At 35.2% G+C, this 22,320-nt stretch overlaps 2 protein-coding genes across 6 annotated transcripts in view; one reads left to right on the top strand and one right to left on the bottom strand.

Moving 5' to 3' along the window:
- The window catches only part of INTS6 (integrator complex subunit 6), a 111,525-nt gene that overhangs the window by 67,537 nt on the left and 21,668 nt on the right, over positions 1-22,320 (top strand). For 3 of the 5 annotated variants that reach the window (XR_003791687.1, XR_003791686.1, XM_029209872.1), the window contains exons 8-18: positions 3,287-3,439; positions 4,309-4,441; positions 5,370-5,464; positions 7,239-7,349; positions 8,388-8,603; positions 10,661-10,787; positions 11,631-11,773; positions 11,992-12,223; positions 16,781-17,155; positions 18,596-18,689; positions 20,555-20,697. Coding sequence is in view for 3 of the 5 variants with exons in the window: in XM_029209872.1 (XP_029065705.1) it covers positions 3,287-3,439; positions 4,309-4,441; positions 5,370-5,464; positions 7,239-7,349; positions 8,388-8,603; positions 10,661-10,787; positions 11,631-11,773; positions 11,992-12,223; positions 16,781-17,155; positions 18,596-18,689; positions 20,555-20,648 (1,773 nt within the window). In the remaining 2 variants the exon portion in view is untranslated. Of the gene's footprint in view, positions 1-3,286; positions 3,440-4,308; positions 4,442-5,369; positions 5,465-7,238; positions 7,350-8,387; positions 8,604-10,660; positions 10,788-11,630; positions 11,774-11,991; positions 12,224-16,780; positions 17,156-18,595; positions 18,690-20,554; positions 21,177-22,320 lie in introns of those variants that run through there. The other 2 variants (XM_029209871.1, XM_029209873.1) reach the window with 2 other exon arrangements.
- Positions 22,162-22,320, bottom strand: part of SERPINE3 (serpin family E member 3) — a 30,562-nt gene continuing 30,403 nt past the window's right edge. The window contains 1 exon segment of the mRNA XM_029209875.1: positions 22,162-22,205. Coding sequence (XP_029065708.1) covers positions 22,162-22,205 — 44 coding nt within the window.

Below are 22,320 nucleotides of genomic sequence, written 5' to 3'. Positions count from 1 at the left end.
ACAGTGAGGCTTGTTGAATGATCCTGGTGAATTATCAGTGTTCACTGTATGGTTCTTATAATAATAGGGTAAATTTATACAAATATCTATTAAATCTTGTTAATACCCTTTTTTCAGATTAGTGTTTTTTGTAGTAATTGAGGACGCCATGGGATATGACAGTAGTTCTTTTGATGTTACCTTTAGAAGATAAGAGTTGTATTTCAAAGATCATTAAGCAGTCTTTAGTAATGTTTCATGCAGCTATCATTTATGAGTTAAATTGAACTCTTTTTGAAACCTTTTATGTTTTAAACCAATATCAACTCTTTAGGATAATTTTTACTTTTATTCTATACAAGGTCTATAAAGTGATATTTCCTTTATTCATTAGGGATTTAATGTAGTATATGAAATTAAGTTTTTATACATTTCAGTGAGGTATTGTCTTTCTTTTTTGGATTGAACCATCATAGTTTTTTAGTCTGGCTTTAGAGAAGCTCTCAATTTCTTTGGTCATACTACTTTCTCCTCTAGAGCCCTTTCAAAATTCTTATGGAACATATCATATTTATATGAAATATTATATTGTTGGTTATTCAGTCTATTATATTTATTTAACACCTACAGTAGTTAAATAACAAGTACATATGGTACTTGTTAAGTCCTAATAGGAAGAATTCCAAAACCAGTATCACAAGCATTATCTATTAATATTGCTCTAGTGGTCTATTACAAATTGTTACATGCCATAGAGGATTTTGAAGTGTCGGTAGGATTTCAGTTGGAGGAGGAAACTGTGTGAGAAAAAAGTATGGAAGTAAAAAAGAACAAGGTGAATTTAGAGGAATGGAAAGTAACTGTGAGGATAGGTGGGTCATAATATGTATGTAGGACATTGAGAGTACTATTAAATAAACCAAATTGCTTATGACTTTACATGCAAGGTTAAGGAATTTGAGCTTTCCTTAATAGCGTTCATAGAACTGAAGACATTTTTAACAGAGTGTTCCTTTAGGAAAATTAATCTGGTGGTTGTTACATGAACTGGAAGGTAAGCTATTTACCTAGAGGGCTATTGCTTTGGTTCACTTAATATAAGAGTTTTAATTAAGATGATGGAAGAGAGAATGATTAAAAAAAAAGAGAGAGAATATTAGAAAGAACTGGCAAAATTTAGTAACTGAAGGATATTTGAGGGGAAATGAAATTTTTATAAATAATAGTATTTCATATAAGAAGTATTGATACTGAAATTAAATGTGATTTATTAGAGACTGGTTCTGAATTTGAATCACGGCTCTACCAGTTATTAGCCATATATCTTTGGTTAATTATATTCTCTAAGCTCAATTTCCCATCTGTTAGAGATAGTAACTCCTATCTCATAGGATTATTTTGGGGATTAAATGAAATAATAAATGCCCCCCCTTTTCTTTTTGGATCTCAATATTGTCATCCAAAAAAATAGATGAGTTTCACAGACCCATTCAATATGCTGTATGTCAGGTACATGCTAGGCACAGGAGCAAAACAGTACTTCCCCTCTGGAACCTTACCATTCCATAGGAAGGTCAGTCATATAAACATAATAGAGTACAGTGTGCTAACTGTCATAGGGGGCAGAGCAGAGCCCAGAGGAGGTGGTGCCTAACTGCCTGGTATGTGTTTGGGGTACATGGTGAGACTGTGAGGGAAGAAGTTTCTTAGAGGTTGGTACTTGCCTTGCCAGTTCAGTCTTCAAAACTTAGTTTGTTTGCATTATGCCAGGGGGAAAATAGTAAAGCAGCTTGTGATAATATGAAACACCGGGGCATGAAAGATAATGATCTGTTTGGGCAACTGCAAGTCGTTTTGGTATGGCTGGAGCACAGGGTGTACATGGTGTGGTGGTTAAAAGGCAGATGGGGACCGTATTGTCAAGGCTCTTTGTAAAACAATATTAAAAGAAAAGAATCTGGCCCTATTTTTAGGTGGTTGGCTGCTATTTTTACCCAATAATTTGAGTTAGGAAAATTAAATGATTATATTTATCTTTCATGGCCATGGGATTGATTGGAGGGGGCTGACTAATTAGGGAGACTAATTAAAAATGAACAGTTGTACTAATCTAGTCTGAGAAATGATGAAGGCATGAATTAGAGTGGTAAGAAATAGAAGGTAAATTTTTAGAGATGAGAATTTAGCATTGACAGAGGGCAGTAACTAAAATAGTGAGCATCTGCCATGTTTATGTGTTCTGCTAAGTGGCTTAGAATTTGTGGTATCATTTAATCTAATTCTTTGTGACAATTAAGTATGGAGGATAAGAGGGCGATATTAAGGCTAACATCTAGGTTTTTTAGAACAGGTTTTGTGGTTTGGGGGTGAAATAATGAATAATAATGAATTTGAGGGACCTATAGAAAATTCAGGTTATGTACAGTAGGTAGTTGGATACATAAGAGAAATGAGAGAAATCTGGTCCCTATACAGTAGATTTGGGAGCCACCAGTGTATGTAGATAGTAACTGAGGCCAAAAGGAGTCCTTTATAGCTATGAAATTCCACATTATTTCTTCATAGCTCATATTTTCTTCACCAGTCTTCACTTGGTGAGATTTTTAGGAAGGAGACTGTTAAGGGGGAAATAGAGTAACTTGCTTTTTTTTTTTTCCTTTAAAGTATTGTGGTTTTTGCGGCTCTACAACAGGGCCTCCAAAGTAGGGTGTATTTAACACAGGGGTAACCAATACAGTCTGCTGGAATAGGGAAGGGAAGCATTAGAACTTCTGTGTATGTTTACTCTTTTCTATCTTTAATATTATTTTGGTATATATTTTATTATGTACCTATAAATTAATAATTTACAAGTATAAATGTATATATGCCCTAATATATTGTATATTCAAAAATTTGTACTGATCAGTGTGTGTCATCAATTTGGAAGCCAAGTAGTTAAATTGCTACAACTGAGGACTTAGGAAGGTTTCTATTAAATTAGTTGTTTCTTATATATAAAAATTAATGAGCACTTACTTAATTCCAAAATTTTGCATTTAATTTTTCTGATAAATTTGATTTTAAGACTTAACAAAAATTTTAATTCTGTATAGATTTTGAAGTGTCTTTTTTTCTTGTGAATATTATATAATTTAGGCATTACATTTTTAAGTATTTTCTTTCAGCTTAGTGGTGCTTTTGGTAGTAAATTAAATTCTCACTAGCAAAACTGAGAAACTGAGTAAACTTTGGTAGTGAGGGATACTAAAAAGGAGTTTGTTTCTGGTACTTTGTGAAAGAGTAATAATAAGACTTTCCCCTCTAGCCACCTCGTACATCTCATCCTGTAGTGAAGTTTTCCTGTACAGACTGTGAACCGATGGTTATTGACAAATTGCCTTTTGACAAATATGAGTTGGAACCTTCACCGCTGACTCAATTTATCCTGGAAAGAAAATCTCCTCAAACCTGTTGGCAGGTGAGCTGAACGACTGTAGCAATTTAAAATTTTATTTATTTATTTAATTTTTATTGAGAGTATAATTGATTTACAATGTTGTGTTAGTTTCAGGTGTACAGCAAAGTGAATCAGTTATACATATACATATATCCACTCTTTTTTTTTCTTTGTTGCTGCGCACAGGTTTTCTCTAGTTGCAGTTAGTAGGGGCTACTCTTTGTTGCTGTGCATGGGCTTCTCATTGCGGTGGCTTCTCTTGTTGTGGAGCACGGGCTCTAGGCGTGTGGGCTTCAGTAGTTGTGGCACACGGGCTCAGTAGTTGTGGCTCGCGGGCTCCAGAGCACATGCTCAGTAGCTGTGGCGCATGGGCTCAGTTGCTCCGCAGCATGTGGGATCTTCCCCGACCAGGGCTCGAACCCGTGTCCCCTGCATTGGCAGGTGGACTCCCAACCACTGCGCCACCAGGGAAGCCCTATCCACTCTTTTTTAGATTCTTTTCCCATATACGCCATTACAGAGTACTGAGTAGAGTTCCCTTTGCTATACAGCAGGTCCTTATTAGTTATCTGTTTTATATATAGCAGTGTGTATGTGTCAATCCCAGTCTCCCAATTTATCCCTCCCCACTCCCCACACCATAAGTTTTATTTTTTACACCTGTAACTCTATTTCTGTTTTGTAGATAAGTTCATTTGTAGCCTTTTTTAGATTCTACATATAAGCAATATCATATGATATTTGTCTTTCTGTCTGACTTACTTCACTCAGTATGAGAATCTCTAAAAATTTAATTTGATGTTTCTTAAAAAGTTAAATTGAATCCGTGGTTTATATAACGTTCTGTAAAGGTTATTAAATGTGAAGTTTTAACTACTCCTTTTTAACAGGTATATGTAAGCAATAGTGCAAAATATAGCGAACTTGGCCATCCCTTTGGTTACTTGAAAGCCAGTACAGCACTGAACTGTGTCAACTTATTTGTGATGCCTTACAATTACCCAGTCCTCCTTCCCCTTTTAGGTAAGTTATTCTCATCACATTCTCTGTGGCTTAGCATACATACAAATTTTTCCTAAAAACAAACTTTGGGAACATCCCTCCGTTTCTAAGTCTTCTTGTCTTCTGGAAATTAATGAAGATTTTTTTTTTTTAATACTCTAAAATACTGAAGCTGTATAAGGTTGTGTTATAGCAACCCGTGCATGTTTCTGGTAAATTGGAAGTCAGTGTCAAACTACCTTTGATTCTGCAAACTATTGAAGATATTATATTTTAAGTTTCTAAATTAAGTATTCTCTAAGTTTTTTGCAATTAGATTTCTTACATAGTTAGAATTAGTAATGCAGGCTTTGTATTCGGTAAATAATTAGACATTTTGTAGAAGCATATCATATTTATAAGATCTGAGTATTTTCTAAGGATTTATCTATACTTTTAATTTTCATTTGGCAAATATTTTTAATTGATGAATTTGTTCTAAAATAATATGATAAGCCTAAAGTTGGTTTCTGGGGACCATTTGGCTATAATTTTTTGAGGGGTACTGTTGGAGAAGACATCTTTCCCTTCATGGAACTGCATCAGATTTAAAGATTACAGACAAAATATTAGGAGGTATATTTTATAGAAAACATCATGCATACTTTGTTTCTGTCTTCAAATCTGTTTCATATCTAGATTTTCCTTGTGTATTTTCTGATTCTACCTTTATTATTACATTTAATTTTAGACCATAATTGGCACCTTTTTATTTTTAAAGTGGTATTACTACTCAAAAATGCCAGAATCAAAAATTTTACCACCTTTAATTTTGTTAAAAATATAGGTCAGATGTTCCTCTCTCTTATATAAATAAGAAAGCAGACTTTAAAAATGAAACTTATTTGACTTGATTTTCATGTGTGAAAACAATGAATGATGATAGTTTGTTCACATTATAAATTTATAGATGACTTGTTTAAAGTACATAAGGCAAAACCAACATTGAAATGGAGACAGTCATTTGAAAGTTATTTGAAGACAATGCCTCCCTACTATCTTGGGGTAAGAATATTATTGTTAAAAATAGAACTTGTTATAAAATTTTATATTATGCTTATAGTTTACTGTAGGTATTAAAACTTTTATTTATTGCTGTTATAGAATAAATGTCATGAAAATTGAGTGTACAAATGACCCATATAAATGTAATGGGAAAGAAATGTTTCCGTGATTTGCGGAATAATGGTGATGGTGATGATAATGAGAATATATATATATAATGCTTACCCAGGCCTGTTCTATCCTAAGCACTTTACATGTATTAACCTCATTTAATTTATATGGTAACCCTATGAGGCAGAAACCACTGTTCTTATATCACAGATGAGGAAACTGAGGCACTAAAAGATTAAATAATTCATCCAAGGCTACATAGCTAATATTTGGGGGTCAGGAATTCAATCCCAGGCAGGCCTGGCTTTAGAATTTAAGCTTTTAACCTCAATTGTTATACTAGCTTTTTAAATTGCAGTTTTATAATTATTTCCCTTTAAGGGTACAAAAAAAGGTTTGTGTTGCATTATTCCCTAAACCTCCAGAAATATTGCTTAAAACCTAGTGTATCATAATAGATAGGACCAATAATGCATATATTATTAAATATATTACTTTATTTATTTTGTGAAAAGTAGCTTCTTATCAAAAAGGCCTACACTAAAAGCACTTTAAAACATTACTTCTGCTTTTACTGCAGGAATGTTACAGTATTTGACTGGAACTAATCTTTCTAAATGGTCCCTAATAAGAACACTAATTTCTTGAGCTTTGAAAATCATATGTTATAGTTGTAAGAGAAAAGTTGTGTGTGTCTAGCCTGCTATGTAAGAGAGGGAAAAGGAAGAAACACTTGAGTATGAACTTGCATATGTTTGACTCCTATGTTTCATAGCAACTGGGAGGATTTAGCCAAAGCCACATGAATGTTAAATATCAGATCTGGGATTTGATTCCAGTTTGACACCAGTGCTTTTATACACTTTCTAATATGTCATTGGGTGGTTATCATCCTTTTTATGACTCTGTCCCATTCACATGGGCTAGACAGTCCTGCTAGTAATATTTTTCCTTGCATAAAGTGGCTCTCAATTAGTCCTTACAATTGAAAATCACTGTATCACATCCATAGTAAATATTAGATGATTTTTGCCTCCTCGTTTTTCCTTCAGAGCTTGTTTCTGTTTTTTCAGCTCAGCTAATGATAATAGTAGTAATGATTAATACCTACTGAATGCTTACTGTGTGCCAGATGTATTTACATGTATTAATTCATTTAATCCCATGACAACCCTATGAGGTAGATACTACTATTATCATTTTACAAATGAGAAACTTAAGGCACAGAGGGGTTATATTACCTGGTACAGGGTCACAAAGCTAGTAAGGGGTTGAGCCACAACCCTTCCAGTTACCCAAGGTAGAAATCTTCTATTTTCCTTGACTCCTCTTTCTACTTACCACCCAAGTTCTATCAAATCAACCTCTGCAATGTGTCTCCTGCCCTCTTCTTCCAAACCTAGTGTCTCCAATGGTGCTACGAAGTCCAGGACTTCACCCTTCCTTGCTCTGGGTGTTATTATAGCCTCTAATCCTTGTTTAGTATTTCAAACTGCCTTTCATACCACTGACAAACATTTTAATGAAGTACAAATATGATTATGTGACTCTTACTGAAGAAAAGGAGACATTTTGGGAGGTGAAATTTTCAAAATTGACAATACATATAGCTATAAGTTTTTGACAAGCTCAGGATTGAGTGGTATTTTCTTTTTCCCTATAGCCTTTGAAGAAAGCTGTTAGAATGATGGGAGCACCTAACCTAATAGCAGACAGTATGGAATATGGACTTAGTTACAGTGTCATTTCATACCTCAAAAAATTGAGTCAGCAGGTAATGTTAAGAAATAGAGCCATTAAGTATTTTGAATGGTTTTGGCTAAGGTGGTCAATAGGCCAGATGTTAGTTCTTGATGATTCTAATAGAATTCCATCATATTAATGTATTACATTTTAAAACCATGTATATCATATATTAACATAATTCTGTCTCAAGTAAATGGTATGCTATGTTTTGAAATGATAGTTTCAAGCAGTAATTCCTAGTTTGTGAAAATGGCTTTATTAATGTGGTCCTAGTCTTCCTGTATGTGAACATTCCTTGTTTTCTTTTGGGAAATTTATGTTAGAAAGTTGTTTTTCTTAAACGAAAAAGTCAGTTTCTTTTGCTTTATGTTTTAAACCTATAGCTTTTTCTTTCAAAATGGGAGTTTCTTTTGAAATATTTGTAAAAATACTGAATTTAGTCATTTTGGGCGTACATCACATTAATAGATACTATAGTAGTCAAGCAGTGTACACTTTGACTGCCAAGTTATTAAAATTGTATAAAACACAATTTTTCCAGTATTCCTGCCATCTCTACTTCAAGTGCTAATTGAAATGTAGGTTGGAAAGAGTCAAAATATTGCTACTTGCTTTCCAGTGAAAAACTCCATCAGTGTTTGCCATATCTATGAACATTTAGTTATGTGCTAGTAATAATGTCTTTAAGTAAATATTGATGAGATTTTTTTTTTTCTAATTTTATTTCACCTCTGAATTGGAAATATATATTTTTATTTAGGGTACATTTACATTTCATGGTTTAGGTGTAGTGGGTATTTAATAAATAAAATAAATTGAAGTTGTGTTTGTGAACCCTGCTGCAAAACGTAAGAATTGTGATGATTTAAAATCATAAGACATTATTGTTTAAACTATGTTCAGTTTACCAAGGACTTGACATAAACTTCTCTACTTAAGTAGAGTTTTAAATTTCTTATGTACTTTTCAAATATAATAAATACTTAATTTATGGAAGACCAAAACGTTTAGCATTTAATTTACCACTTCAGATTATGTCAAGACAACTTTTTTTTTTTTGCTTTAGGCGAAAATAGAATCTGATCGAGTCATCGGTTCTGTAGGCAAAAAAGTAGTACAGGAAACTGGAATTAAAGTCCGAAGCAGATCACATGGTTTATCAATGGCTTATAGGAAAGATTTTCAACAGCTGCTCCAGGGAATTTCAGAGGATGTTCCTCACAGACTGCTAGACCTTAATATGAAAGAATACACTGGGTTCCAAGTTGCTTTGCTCAATAAGGTAATGGTTATGTGAATTTAGTACTGATATAGTTATAGTCTGTTATATTGTTGAATATGGCAAATTTTCTGTTAACTGATACTCAGTTTGTCCGAACTTCTGTACCTCCACAGAATAATGATCAATTATATTATTATTGAATCATTAGATTTTAGAGTTAAGCACTGTACATGGTGAGTGGATGAATGGATGGACTGCAAAGAGCAAACCATCCTGTTCATTTTATGGACGAGAAAACAGGCTTAGAGATTGCCTAAAGTTACATAGCTAATGGTAGAGTTCACTGTCGTTTGGTACTTTTATACTGCTGACCTTGGGTACACAGCATGATCCTGAAGTGCTTTGTGAATACTCATTAAAAAGATCTTCATCCCAGTAGTCTTTTTTGTAGAAACAGGCTGATTCTAAAACTTATATGGAAGTGTAAAGGTCCTAGAGTAGCTAAAACAATTTCGGAAAAGAATAAAGCTGGAAGATTTGCACTATCTAATTTTAAAAGTTACTGTAAAGCTACAGCGATCAACATGTTGTGTTGTTGGCATAAGGAAAAATATATAGATCAGTAGAACAGAAGTAGGCCCTCACACGTAGAGTCAATTAATTTTTAACAAAGGTGCCAAAATAATTCAGTGGGTTAGGAGACAGTCTTTTCAACAAATAGCGTGGGAACAATTGGCTATCCATATGCAAAATAATGAACTTGACCCTTACCTCACATTACTTGAAGTGATCGTAGTCATACATGTAAGAACTGAAACTATAAACTTCTACAACAGAACAGGAAGAAATCTTTAAGATGTTGGATTATGGGTCAATGAAGATTTCTAAAATACAACACACAAAGCGCACACACACACACAAACTTGATAAATAGAACTTCATTAAAATTGAAATTTTTGTCTTCAGAAGGAACTTTGATGTTTCTCCCAGGCAAGCTATATCCTGGGAGAAAAGCGTGTATTGAATAAAGAACTTGTTTCAAAATATATAAAGAACTCATAGAACTCAATAATAAAAAGACAAACATCCAATAAAAAAAATAGACTAAATATTTGAACAGACAGCTCATATACAAACTTGAACAGGCACATAAAAAGATGTTCAATATTATTAGCCACTGTGGAAATGCAAATTAAAACCATAATGAGATCCCACTTTATGCCCACTAGAATGGCTAAAATTTAAGACTGAAAAATATGAAGTGTTGGTAAGGTTGTAGAACAACTGGAACTCTTATACATTATTGATGGAAAATAGTTTGCAGTTTCTTAGGAAAGGTAAATATTGCTATATACCAGCAGTTCTGCTTGTAGGTATCTACCGAGATAAATGAAAATATGTGTATATAAAGGCTTTGTATGCAGATGTTCATAGCAGCATTAGTAACAGCCCCAAACTGAAAATAGTCCAGGTGTTCATCAACTGGTGAATGGATAGAGATATGGTATATCCATGTAAAAAGGAAAAGACAGTAAAAAGGAATAGACACCAATACACGAACAACATGGTTGAATCTCAAAAACATGCTCAGTGAAAGAAGCCAGATAGAAAAGATTGCATATTGCAAGATTCCGTTTATAAAATGGAATGTAGAGAGAAGGAAAGTAGATTAGTGGTTGCTTGGGGATAGGAATAGAGATTGACTACAAATGGGCACAAGGAACTTTCTGGGATGATGGAGATATTCTAAAACTGGATCGTAGTGGTGGTTTCACAACTATACATTTATGAACACTCATTAAACTGTTTATGTAAAATGGGTAGTTTTATGGTATGTAAATTATACGTCAAAGCTTTTATTTACTTCTCTTAGCCAGAATATGTAATAAAATCTTGGACAGATATGAGTTTGAGATTATTTGGTTGAGCCTCACTACCAAATTTTTATCTTTTGGTTATTAAAACAGTACAGTAAGATTGCATCATATCTCTTTATTTTTTTAAGCTAGTTAGTTAACTTGTGTATCTTATTTTCAAAGCTATGCTGCAGGCTAGAGATTTCAGTCTCTTAATTCTATGTTTGAAAATAAATCTTGTCTTTAAATCTTTTTTAACAGGATTTGAAGCCACAGACATTTAGAAATGCGTATGACATACCAAGACGGAATCTTTTGGATCACTTAACAAGAATGAGATCTAATCTTTTGAAGAGCACCCGCAGATTTCTTAAGGGACAGGATGAAGGTTAGATCATGGTTTTAATGTTGGTATTTCTTCAGTAAACTTATTTCTTTATATTGGAAATAAATAGAGTGTTATTGTAACTTTTAAAGAATTATAACAGTAGTAGTACATTCTCATTGAATGAAGTAAAAAGTGAATCATCCCTGATTCTCTACACTTCTTCCTACCATCACTGTTGCCCCAAATTCTATTCCCCAGAGGTAACGACCTTTGTTAGCAGCTTAGTTTCCTTTTTAGCTTTCTTCATACATTCACATATACAGGCACATGCGCAAACAAATCATTTTCTTGTGATCTACTAGTATCTGGTAGTTTAACTAGTTTAACTCTGGATGGCCAATATATATCATATTCTGGTATTTCCTTCAACTGTACCCATGGCACCTACTACAAATCAAGTCAGATGAGAACTTAACCCTTTGCCAACTCTCGTGTAAGCATTTCAACTATAGTTTTATATAAAAAGGGTCATCTATGTGATATCTCTTTTCTGTAAATTCTGCTTTAATTAAATTCTGCTTATTTGGAATAGAGTAGAAGAGACATTTCCTTTTCATAGAAAGGTTACATATATGCTTATTCTATACACTGAAATTAACTGCAGTATTTTTGCTTTGTTTAGAAGATAAAATCAAGTATTTAAAATTTTATTTTAAAAAAATCTCAAGATTTTATGTCACAATATTTATAATGGTGACAAAATAATTTAGAATATGTGTTAAGGAAAGATTGACTAGAATAAACCAGACAGCATTCATACATAAGAAGACATTATTTGATAACTAGTTGGAAGGTAGTTTCAGTGAGGTTAACTTTTGTTTTTGCTCTATTCTGTTTGAAAAGATCAAGTGCACAGTGTTCCTATAGCACAAATGGGGAATTACCAGGAATACCTCAAGCAAGTACCTTCTCCCCTAAGAGAACTTGATCCTGATCAGCCTCGAAGGTTGCATACCTTTGGCAACCCCTTTAAGCTGGATAAAAAGGTAAATTTGAAATGTTCCATTATATAATTTATTTGCGCTAGGCACTGTGGAGAGGAGCAGTTCTTAATTTAACTAAAGAAAGCTGAAGCTATTTTCTTGGTAGAATACCTAATAAATGTCAACAGTTAAAATATAGTTATTTTACTGGGTATTGGAATTAGTTGTGCGATTAAAAACTGTATGTAAAGCTAGGGAAATTATATTCTTTTTTGTTATAGGGTATGATGATAGATGAGGCAGATGAATTTGTGGCTGGACCTCAAAATAAACATAAACGACCTGGAGAACCAAATATGCAAGGCATCCCTAAGAGACGTCGCTGTATGTCTCCACTACTAAGAGGCAGACAACAGAATCCAGTTGTGAACAATCATATTGGAGGAAAAGGACCACCTGTACCTATGACTCAAGCACAGCCAGATCTTCTTAAACCCCTTCCTCTTCATAAAAGTAAGAGTTTTTCTTTAAATGTTATTTGCTGCTCTTTGGTTCTTCATGGGAAAGATTTTTGTAATACAGAAAAAATCGATAAGGTCCAGGAGTGTCTAGAGAAGATATTTGTTTACTCTAAATTAGCATGTAATCATTTTTATGTCTTTTTAATGAACATTTATTGAACATTTCATATATTCATTATGCTTAATAGCTATCATGATTTGAAATATCATTTGCAAATCTTAAGTATTTAAAAATAACAGTTTTTAAAGGGGCATTATCAACACCCACAGAACGATGGTTTTCAATTTCAGTTTAATTCAACAACTAATTCTTAAATGATATGCTAATTTAGACAGTGCTAGGCGCTGAGGTATAGCAGTGAACAAGACATTAGTGATCTCTGCCTTTATTTATAATGAGTGAGGAAAGAAAGTCATTGAACATTTCATTAGAAGCGTGATGAATGTTACAAAAGGGAAGTCAAGTGTGTTGTGGAAGTATTTGGCAAGAGGATTTAACTTAGTCCGTGGGGTCAAGGCACTTTACTGAGGAAGTTCTGTTTATGCCAGTACTTGAAGGATGAATGGGAATTAGTAAACTAAAGCTATGCATTTGCCTATGCCTCAGCAGTAGTCTAAGAAGAGTATGTGCAGAGGCATACAGTAAAGAGCAGGGCATTAAGGGAACTGAAAGAGTGCTGGTTATAGCAAGGGTTGTTGGGAATGAGGCAAAGTGAGAACTGAAAGATATACATGCAGAGTCTAGATCATAGAGGGTCTTGGAAGCCATTATAAAGATTTTAGACTTTATTCGAAGGACAATGAGAATCCATTGAAAGGTTTTAAAGAGGTAGTGATCGATCTGATTAGCATTTTATAAAGACCAGGCTGACTTTACTGTGTGGAATATTATTAGGGAAGAATGAGAATTGATGTAGGGAACCCTTAATTAATGGATTCATTAATTATAGGTAGTGATCATTCATGGCTAATGACATCTTAACTGGAGAGCAACCAAGTATGATACCTCCTGATGGAATTACACAGTACTACTTTTGAGGTAGTCCTGCCCTCCCCCCACCAAAAAAAAAATACTGAACATCAATCTGACCAAGCCTCTCTTTCTAACTACCAATTTTTAGGAAATATAAGGGACAGAGAAACATGTTAAATAACAAAACAGGGATAAAATTAGAAAAATCCAGATTGTGGGAAACTCTATGGGACAAAGAATCTGGTGTGTGTGTGTATTTTTCCAGAAAAAAAAAATGCATAGAAAAAAAGAGGTACAGAAGGATTTTTATAGATTAAAAGATAGTTAAAAGACATGTAAATTAATTGCAATGTCCAGGTCTGATTTGGACTCTGAATCAAAGAAAATCAAACTTTACACAAACAGAAACTATATAAGGTAATTGGAGATTGTGCACAGTGACTGGGTATTTGATGTTGTTAAATAATTGTTACAGTTGCACAGAAACCAGTTAGGAAACACAGGGAAGAGCTAATGGTTACCTGGGAGTGTGGTTGTGAGAAGAACCTGTATTGGAGAAATACTTGGATATATCAGCAAAGGACTTGGTGATGACTGGCTGGATGATGGAGACAGGGCAAGGGAGGAATTGAGAGACCCTGGGTATTTCAGTGTGTCAAGGGTGGAGTGGAAGAAGAGAGGTTGAATGAGTTTAGTTTAGAAGTGTCTGTTAGATAGCCAAGTGGATTTCCTAAGTTAGAACATGGGTCATTGAGTTTGGAACTTATGAGCTAGAGAGATAGGTATGGGAGGCAGCCTTAAGCCCCATTGGAGTAACCAAGGGAAACAGAAGAAAAAGCCTAGAGCAGAACTTTGAAAGTACCAAAGTTAAGAGGAGAAATAAGGTTCAGAAAAGGAGATTGAGAAGAAAGGAAGAATCCAAGAAAGAGGAGAAAATAGGGAATAATTTAGTGTTATGGAAGCTAAATGGAAAGAGAATTGAGTGGTTGGTGGTCTCAGATACTTCTTAAACAAATCATTTGAGAGGATTGGAATAGTTCTGTAGGTCTTTAAGATGACAGAGTTGAATATATTTAAATGCTGGTGTGATGGAGCCAATAGAGAGGGAACAGCTGAAAATGAAGATGAGACAGAGTATAATCACAAAATCACTGAGAAGGCAAAAGGGAATGAATGGTCCAGAGCCCACATGAAGAATGCTTCTTCCATTAAAGCCGAATGGGTGTGGTGGGCACAAGTTTAATGGTGGGAAGTCGAGGAAGTTCACCTTTCTGCTTTTGCTTTCCTCTGTGAAGTTGGAGGTGATGTGTACTGCTGAGAGGAAAGAGACACTGGGAAAGTCAGAGATGTTAAGACAGTGGAGAAGGTTTGAATGATTTTTTTTTGTGGTAGAGGGAGAAAAGGTTGTAATAAGACTGCTAGGCAGTGCTAAGATCCAGGTACAGGTGGTGACTGTGACCACTCTGTAGAGCTGTGTCATATTTCTCCAGTAGTGCCTGCTCATCATTCCACATGTGAGTCTGCAGCAAGAAGATAGACTGCATCATCAAATTTGGGATTTTTGCTTGGCAGGGGTCATGGGAGGACAATAGAATGAGAGAATTTAGGACACTGTTAAAAAGTGATACATTTTGGGATATAAGTTAGATAAGAAAGTGGATATCTAGAAGGAATCTGATTAATATGAGGGAGAATGTAGAGGAATTGCTGGAGTGAAAAGTCTGGCAGAGTTCAAGAGCAATAGTAGGAATACTGCAAAGATGAGGGTTACACATGCCTCCATCCCTGAATTTGTGTTTCACTCGAGAAGCAAATGGGTGGGTGGAAATTTCCTTGGAGATGAGAAATTGAGGAATTGGGAGGCCAGGTTCTTAGCAGGTGATGTCCTTAGACATGGATGTCACATACTACAACATTTCTCAAACCTTAAGGTGTATGTGAAGCCAGGCGGGCGTCGGGGGAGTGGTTAGTTAAACTACAGATTCTAATACATTGTTTGGGATAGGGCTCAAGATGAGCATTTCTAGCAAGCTCTCTGATGGTACTAATGCTGCTTGTCCACAAACCACACTTTGAGTAGTAAGGACCTAGAATGATGTCCCAAGGGACATGGGGTGGAAGGAAGTCTGTGAACCAGGTGCCAGAGACATCCGTGACCACGGGTGTGCTCTGGAGGTCAGTAAAGATAGTGATGAGGAGAGAGAGGATGAGTTGAGTGGGATAATTAAATCTCAGAAGAGCAAGAATTTTTCAAGAGTGCATGGAGAAATGTTCTTGAAGTGGCATTGGAAGGTGAAGGGATTAGTGACTCCACATCCTTATTTATTTATTTATTTTTATACATTTATTTTATTTTATTTTATTTTTGGCTGCGTTGGGTCTTTGTTGCTGCACGCAGGCTTTCTCTAGTTGCGGCGAGTGGGGGCTACTCTTCGTTGCGGTGCGTGGGCTTCTCATTGCGGTGGCTTCTCTTTGTTTCGGAACATGGGCTCTAGGCACGTGGGCTTCAGTAGTTGTGGCACAGGGGCTTAGTAGTTGTGGCTCGCGGGCTCTAGGGCACAGGCTCAGTAGTTGTGGTGCACGGGCTTAGTTGCTGTGTGGCATGTGGGATCTTCCCGGACCAGGGCTCGAACCCGTGTCCCCTGCATTGGCAGGCGGATTCTTAACCACTGCGCCAGCAGGGAAGCCCCACATCCTTATTTTAAGTCCACGGAGAGTGTTTGACAGCAGTTTCTTTGCAGGAGAGTTGGGTTTCGATTAAAGCAGGAGTTACTCTAGAGAATATTCAGTAAAGTTTGCACATCATGGAATAGAATTTAGGAGGGAGGGAGTCAGAAGTTCAGGGAATTTTTGTGGGGATGAGTTTACATTTTGAACAGTAAAGAGATGAATTCAGCTGGTGTCCTGGTGGTTTGGTGAGCAATCAGAGAACTTAGAATTTTGCTGCTTTCTGTGAGGAGCAAGTACAATAATCTAATATTAAGTAGTAAGCTTGCAAGCTTTTAAGTCTAGTAGTCTAGTGAACTAAAGTGGGCACCAGCTATTCTTCACTGCTCAAGTAATGAAGACTATATGGATGGTTATAAGAAAAGGGGGCGCTTTGGAGGTTTGGTGGTGTGTTGCTGCAGAATATTGATCAGCCTAAACTCCCTGTGTTCACTTTTGCCTCTGAACGGTAATAACTTACAAGGTAGAGGTAAGTTGGAGTGAACTAGTACTCTCTAATAAAAGGATAACCATGATAATCTTGATCACATATATTTCCCTAAAGCATTAAAAACCTACTTATTCAATAAAATTGCCATAGAATAAAGCAGAGAACTAAAAGTTGTTTGAAACTGGCTTTTATTTTTATTCCTAAGGGCAAAAATTGTACAGGTTTTTAAAATATTGTGAATGTTTCACATTGAAATATACCATATATTTGGCAAAGCTTAAAAACCATATCAAATTGTTAATTTGCAGCAGTCAGGGAGATCAGTTGTGATTTGCTGTAATATTGTTTCTTTGAGGTTTTCTTTACTGTGTGCTTTGAAATTGGCTCTCATCATTTTTTTTTCTTACTTTTATTTTTAGTTTCAGAAGCCACTAATGATTCGACAATAGATGATGTGGTTGAAAATCATGTTGCAGACCAACTTTCATCAGATATTACACCAAATGCTATGGAAAGTGAATTTTCAGCATCTTCTTCTCCAGCCAATTTACTGGAACGACCAACCAATCATACAGAGGCTCTCGGCCATGACCACTTAGGAACTAATGACCTCACTGTTGGTGGATTTTTAGAAAATCACGAGGAGCCAAGAGATAAAGAACAATGTCCTGAAGAGAATCTACCAGCGTCTTCACTCAACAAAGGGAAGAAATTGATGCATTGCAGAAGCCATGAAGAGGTCAACACTGAACTAAAAGCACAAATAATGAAAGAGATCCGAAAGCCAGGAAGAAGTATGTATAATTAGACACAAACATCAGATTTGATTTCTGTTTGTGCTCAAAAAAAAAAGTCAAATAAACTAAAGCATAGATCTGATTTTAGATCACTCTTAAACAACATATGAGCTATATAAGATTTGGTTCTTTATTCAGCCAACAAACACTTACTGAATAGCTGCTGTATCCAAAGTACTGTGTTAGGTGTGGTAAGTAGGAGGGACTGAGAGCAGAGCAGGAACTCACAGACACACATGGTTCCTACCATGACAGGAACCCATAGTCTTGAGCATTCTGTCAACCAGCAACTGGAATTTTAAGGTAACAGCAAACCCAGACAGATGTAGTGACTATTAAATGACTTCGTATTTGTAAGGTTCTAGGCATAGTACCTACCTACCATCTTAACTTTTAAGATTTAAACTATAATAGTGATCAGGGATGTGTTTAGGCCAAAAAACTAAAATTATGAAAGCTATCTATTATATGAGTACAGAAGAACTTTGTGAGATAAAGTTTCAATATCATTGACGTTCATTCCAAAGATGTTGGCAGATCACCTGCTATGATGGTGCGGTGGCCCATGGGTGGTCCAGAAGTGGGTAAGACTCAGTACTGGCCATTTAGGAGCTTATAGTCCTTGGCAAAGTTTTATGTGAAAACTTGAAACTGAGGCAGCATCCTTTTTTTTCCCACCAATTACGACGTGTATATATATATATTTTAAACATCTTTATTGGAGTATAATTGCTTTAGAATGGTATGTTAGTTTCTGCTTTATAACAAAGTGAATCAGCTATACGTATACATATATCCCCATATCCCCTCCCTCTTGTGTCTCCTTCCCACCCTCCCTGTCGCACCCATCTAGGTGGTCACAAAGCACCGAGCTGATCTCCCTGTGCTATGCAGCTGCTTCCCACTAGCTAGCTATTTTACATTTGGTAGTGTATATATGTCAATGCTACTCTCTCACTTCGTCCCGGCTTACCCTTCCCACTCCTAGTGTCCTCAAGTCCATTCTCTACATCTGCATCTTTATTCCTGTGAGACAGCACTCTTAACTTTTTTTTTCTCCCCCGCTCTATTTTATCCACTCCCAAGGTTAGATGTAATTTAGAATTTGTCATAAGGATGGATTTTTGTAAAGGCCACTTCTTAATTTTCTGTGGCACTACCAAAAAGCTGTTTACTCATCCTTCTAAGCTTTATATTTGATACCCTATTGAGAACTTTTACCAAAAAAAAAAGCAGTGTTTGAAAAGCTATTTTATCTTTTTTGATGTATGATGAAATATGTGTATTATAAAATCTCTAATGAGCAGTGAAAATTTTATGTAGACTAGTTTTGGTTTTGTCTTAGTATATCTTGATATAGTAAACTGTAATAGAAAAATATTGAATAAGAATGCAAATTAAAGCCACTTAATTTTTCTTTTTGCTTCTCGTTTTAAGAATATGAAAGGATCTTCACTTTACTGAAGCATGTGCAAGGCAGTTTACAAACAAGACTAATATTTTTACAAAATGTCATTAAAGAAGCATCAAGGTAAATAATCTGTTGTACATTATATGATGCAGTGAGTCCCCAGTTTTCTATAGTTGGTATTTTAACAGTATCTGTTTTATACTTGTGTTGTTATGCATGTATATGACACACCCCTTTGTATATAAGTACTTCTCTCTTTTTTTCAGTTTATTGAAAGAAGTTCACTTAAAAAATAGCTACACAGAAATTCTTCAGAAATCATGGACCCTTTCTCTCTACACATTACAGATTCTTGCATAATTCTCGTTTATCCTACTCTGTGGCTTTTTGGTGTCTTTATATGTTATAGTCTTTAATTTTTCTCCTTTGTATATTTGAACTACAGTTAATATTAGTGATAAAACGTAATCTTGAAAGGCAATATTTGAATGCAGTTCACTTGTATGTGGGAAAACATGTAATTAAGGGGACCAGAGCTGGACAAATGGGCCTTATTCTGATTGCCTCAGTAGCCCAGGATTATGTACTTTAGTACAAGGAATGTGGATCAAGATTATAAATGGTAACTATGAAGTGCAGTTAACTGGAAAGCATAGTTGTATGAGTTCAGTGAGTAAAAAAGCAATTTTTTATTTCTTCTTCAAGACTTTTAGAATTTTAGTAATGTAAGAAAACTTAGCATTTGTCTCATCTGACCTTCCAAGATACCCACCCTTTAATTAGTCCCCCAGTTTCTTCCATCCTACATGTAAAGGTTTTTTTAGATAAAGCTGTTAATTCTATTTTTTTTTTTCTATGAGTGGCTAGAGCATAGGTTACTTTGAAGTTTCAAGATAAGGCCATAACTTTTCATATTATTGATATTGAGTATTTAACTCATTCTGCTCTTTATGTAACATTCTGCCAACTCAAACTTCATCATCGATTTAGCTATATTCCGGGTGCCTGCATTCTACTTCTGCCACCTTTTTTTTTTTTTTTTTTTTTTTTTGCATTATGCAGGCCTCTCACTGCTGTGGCCTCTCCCGTTGCGGAGCACAGGCTCCGGACGCGCAGGTCCAGCGGCCATGGCTCACGGGCCTAGCCGCTCCGCGGCATGTGGGATCCTCCCGGACCGGGGCCCAAACCCGCATCCCCTGCATCAGCAGGCAGACTCTCAACCACTGCGCCACCAGGGAAGCCCTCCTTCTGCCACCTTTTAGAGAGTTGTATAGTATTATGGTCGGTAGTCATATTAGTGTACAAGTAGAGAGGAAGTAGGTATAGATTGGGCAGTGTTTTTGGATATGCTGAAAAGCATCAGCAGTATTAATACTTAGGCAGACAAAAGCAATTTTAGTCTACTATATTTATTACCGCAAAAATTTAAAACTTGCAACTTGAACTTTGTTTGCTGTATCCTATACTACAGATGTCTAAGTGTCCTTGATTTGCTAGTTTTCAAATTGTAATAGTAGAACACCACAGTTTAAATGCAATTGCCCAAATTTCATTTCTTCTTCCGTTTTGTGGGGAATTATATTCATATTTTATTCACATTCCATTCAACATTCAGTGTTCAAAGAGCATAAGAAGCTGTTGGAGTCATTGCTTTGGGAGCCCATATTGCTGGAATATTTATAACCCTTGTATTTATTAGGGTTTTTTCTCCCCCCTTTTTCTTTTTGATTGTGGAAGAAATAACCTCTTTCCCATTGTACTTAGGCCTGGATTATTTGTTTTAGGAACAAACTATAATACTCTACTGATAAAATAATTTGCTAATCTTCCAAGAGATTTTATATATCATAAAGTTGATTTTTCATTTTCATCTCACTTTGAAAAATCTTTCCAAGGCAGTTTCTCTCCTTTAAAAAAAAGTATACTGATATATAACTATTTGTTAAAAAGAAATTGAGAGTGCTATTACTTATTTTTTTATACAGGTTTAAAAAAAGAATGCTAATAGAACAACTGGAGAACTTCTTGGATGAAATTCATCGAAGAGCCAATCAGATCAACCATATTAATAGCAATTAAAAGAAAACAGAATGTGGCCACTTATTTCACTACCTTCTCCAAATACAAAGTAAATACAAGACTGTTGTGATCTTGCATTCATTTTTTGACATGCATTGTTGGCTTTTTGAAATACTAAGAGCAAGTCTACAGATCCTTTTTCCATCATTTTACAGTGACCTTTTCTTCATTTTGGTTTATTTTTGTAATGTGAAAAGTATCACTCTAAAAAACATTTTTATTTAACAAACTAAAAATATTCCTCCAAATCTCTTGCTTGTCATTGACTCTTGCGTGTCAATTTCCCTCAGGTTCTATTTTCTTAAACCAACCTTTAAAATTGTCACCTCTGTTAAGGTTGAACTTTGCCAAAAAAATAAAAAAGAAGTTACTTTGTAATTTTTGGGGAAAAAAGCACATACATTAAAACTAGGCAATGTTTTGTATATACAGTTATTTTGGATATATTATTGTAAGTTGTACAAATGTATTTTGAAGAATATTTAAGAAAAGCACTTTTGTTATTCCATCAATAAATGCTCTATTTTACTCTTGTGTGGTTTAGGAAATAATCACATTTAAAGTAATCATTTAAAACCATCTTAAGATAATGGAATTTTAAAGGCCTTGCTTTTTAGCATTGGAAAAATACACCACTTGAAGTTCACATTTGTTAAACCTAACTGTAATTACGTGTTACATAATCTGCATTGTCTTTTTACTCTATGTTCTTAGATTTTGTTGGCCACTCCAACATGCTCCATTTCTGCCTAGATAATGGAAATGATGGTATCTGTGGCGGATAGGCAGACTCTTTAAAGCTGTTTTAAAAGCAGACGCCTTTGGACTTTATTGGTTTCCTTACTTACTTTCCTTCAACCCCTTTTCCTTTCTCACTAGGATTGTGGATGGCACTAAGGTGAAGCCATCAGTCAGGGAGTTGTAAGTTTGGGGTATACCAGATACTCTGAAACGTCTAGCATTTAGCAGCTTGATGCCATACGTACAGAAGTCTCACAACAGACTGGGGTTTCAACAGGGATCTCTTTGTTCTGCTCTGCTATTACACTTCAACTCTCCATTTTATTTAGAAGCTAAATGGAAAGGAAACATGTTTCAAATGACTTTGCTCATTTTGCATTCTCCCTAAGTTATCCAGGATAAGGAAAACTGAACACTATTCACTGTCCGCCCTCAGTCCAACATGGCCTCACGTGTCCTTACTGAGGACGTGACCCTGTGACCTGACTCACTTACCATTCATAGATCACTGCTGTGCCTTGTAGTGCTTTTGGGATAACCAGTAGAAAAGAAGGCTAAAATACATTTAGATTAAGAGAGGGTGAAATAAATTTATAAAATTATGGTAAAATTGAAGTATTTTTAGGTTCATAATATTTGAAAATCACATACCCTTATCTTTTTATACTTTAGCAGAACATTTTTAAAATCAAGGGTATAGCAAAATGAAATTGTAACTTTTTATGAAGAAAAGCATCGATGAAAGTGGAGAACATGCTTGAGATCTGTTAATTCAGTTTAGGGGATTTGAAACTCTCCCAATACTGAAGACAAATGCTGTCAAGAAAAAAAAGCATTTAACGTAGTGTTAAATAGTATTTTCATATGCAATTCTTTAAACATTTTTTCACCTCTACAAAATACCTTTAAGCAGGATATCATTTAGTAAATG

This window comes from Monodon monoceros, unplaced genomic scaffold (genome assembly GCF_005190385.1).
Source record: "Monodon monoceros isolate NGI ecotype Baffin Bay Population unplaced genomic scaffold, NGI_Narwhal_1 Super_Scaffold_8, whole genome shotgun sequence".
In the NCBI taxonomy this organism is placed as follows: domain Eukaryota; kingdom Metazoa; phylum Chordata; class Mammalia; order Artiodactyla; family Monodontidae; genus Monodon; species Monodon monoceros.
The sequence above is the reverse complement of the archived record's forward strand: the minus strand, read 5'-3'. Positions and strand labels throughout refer to the sequence as shown.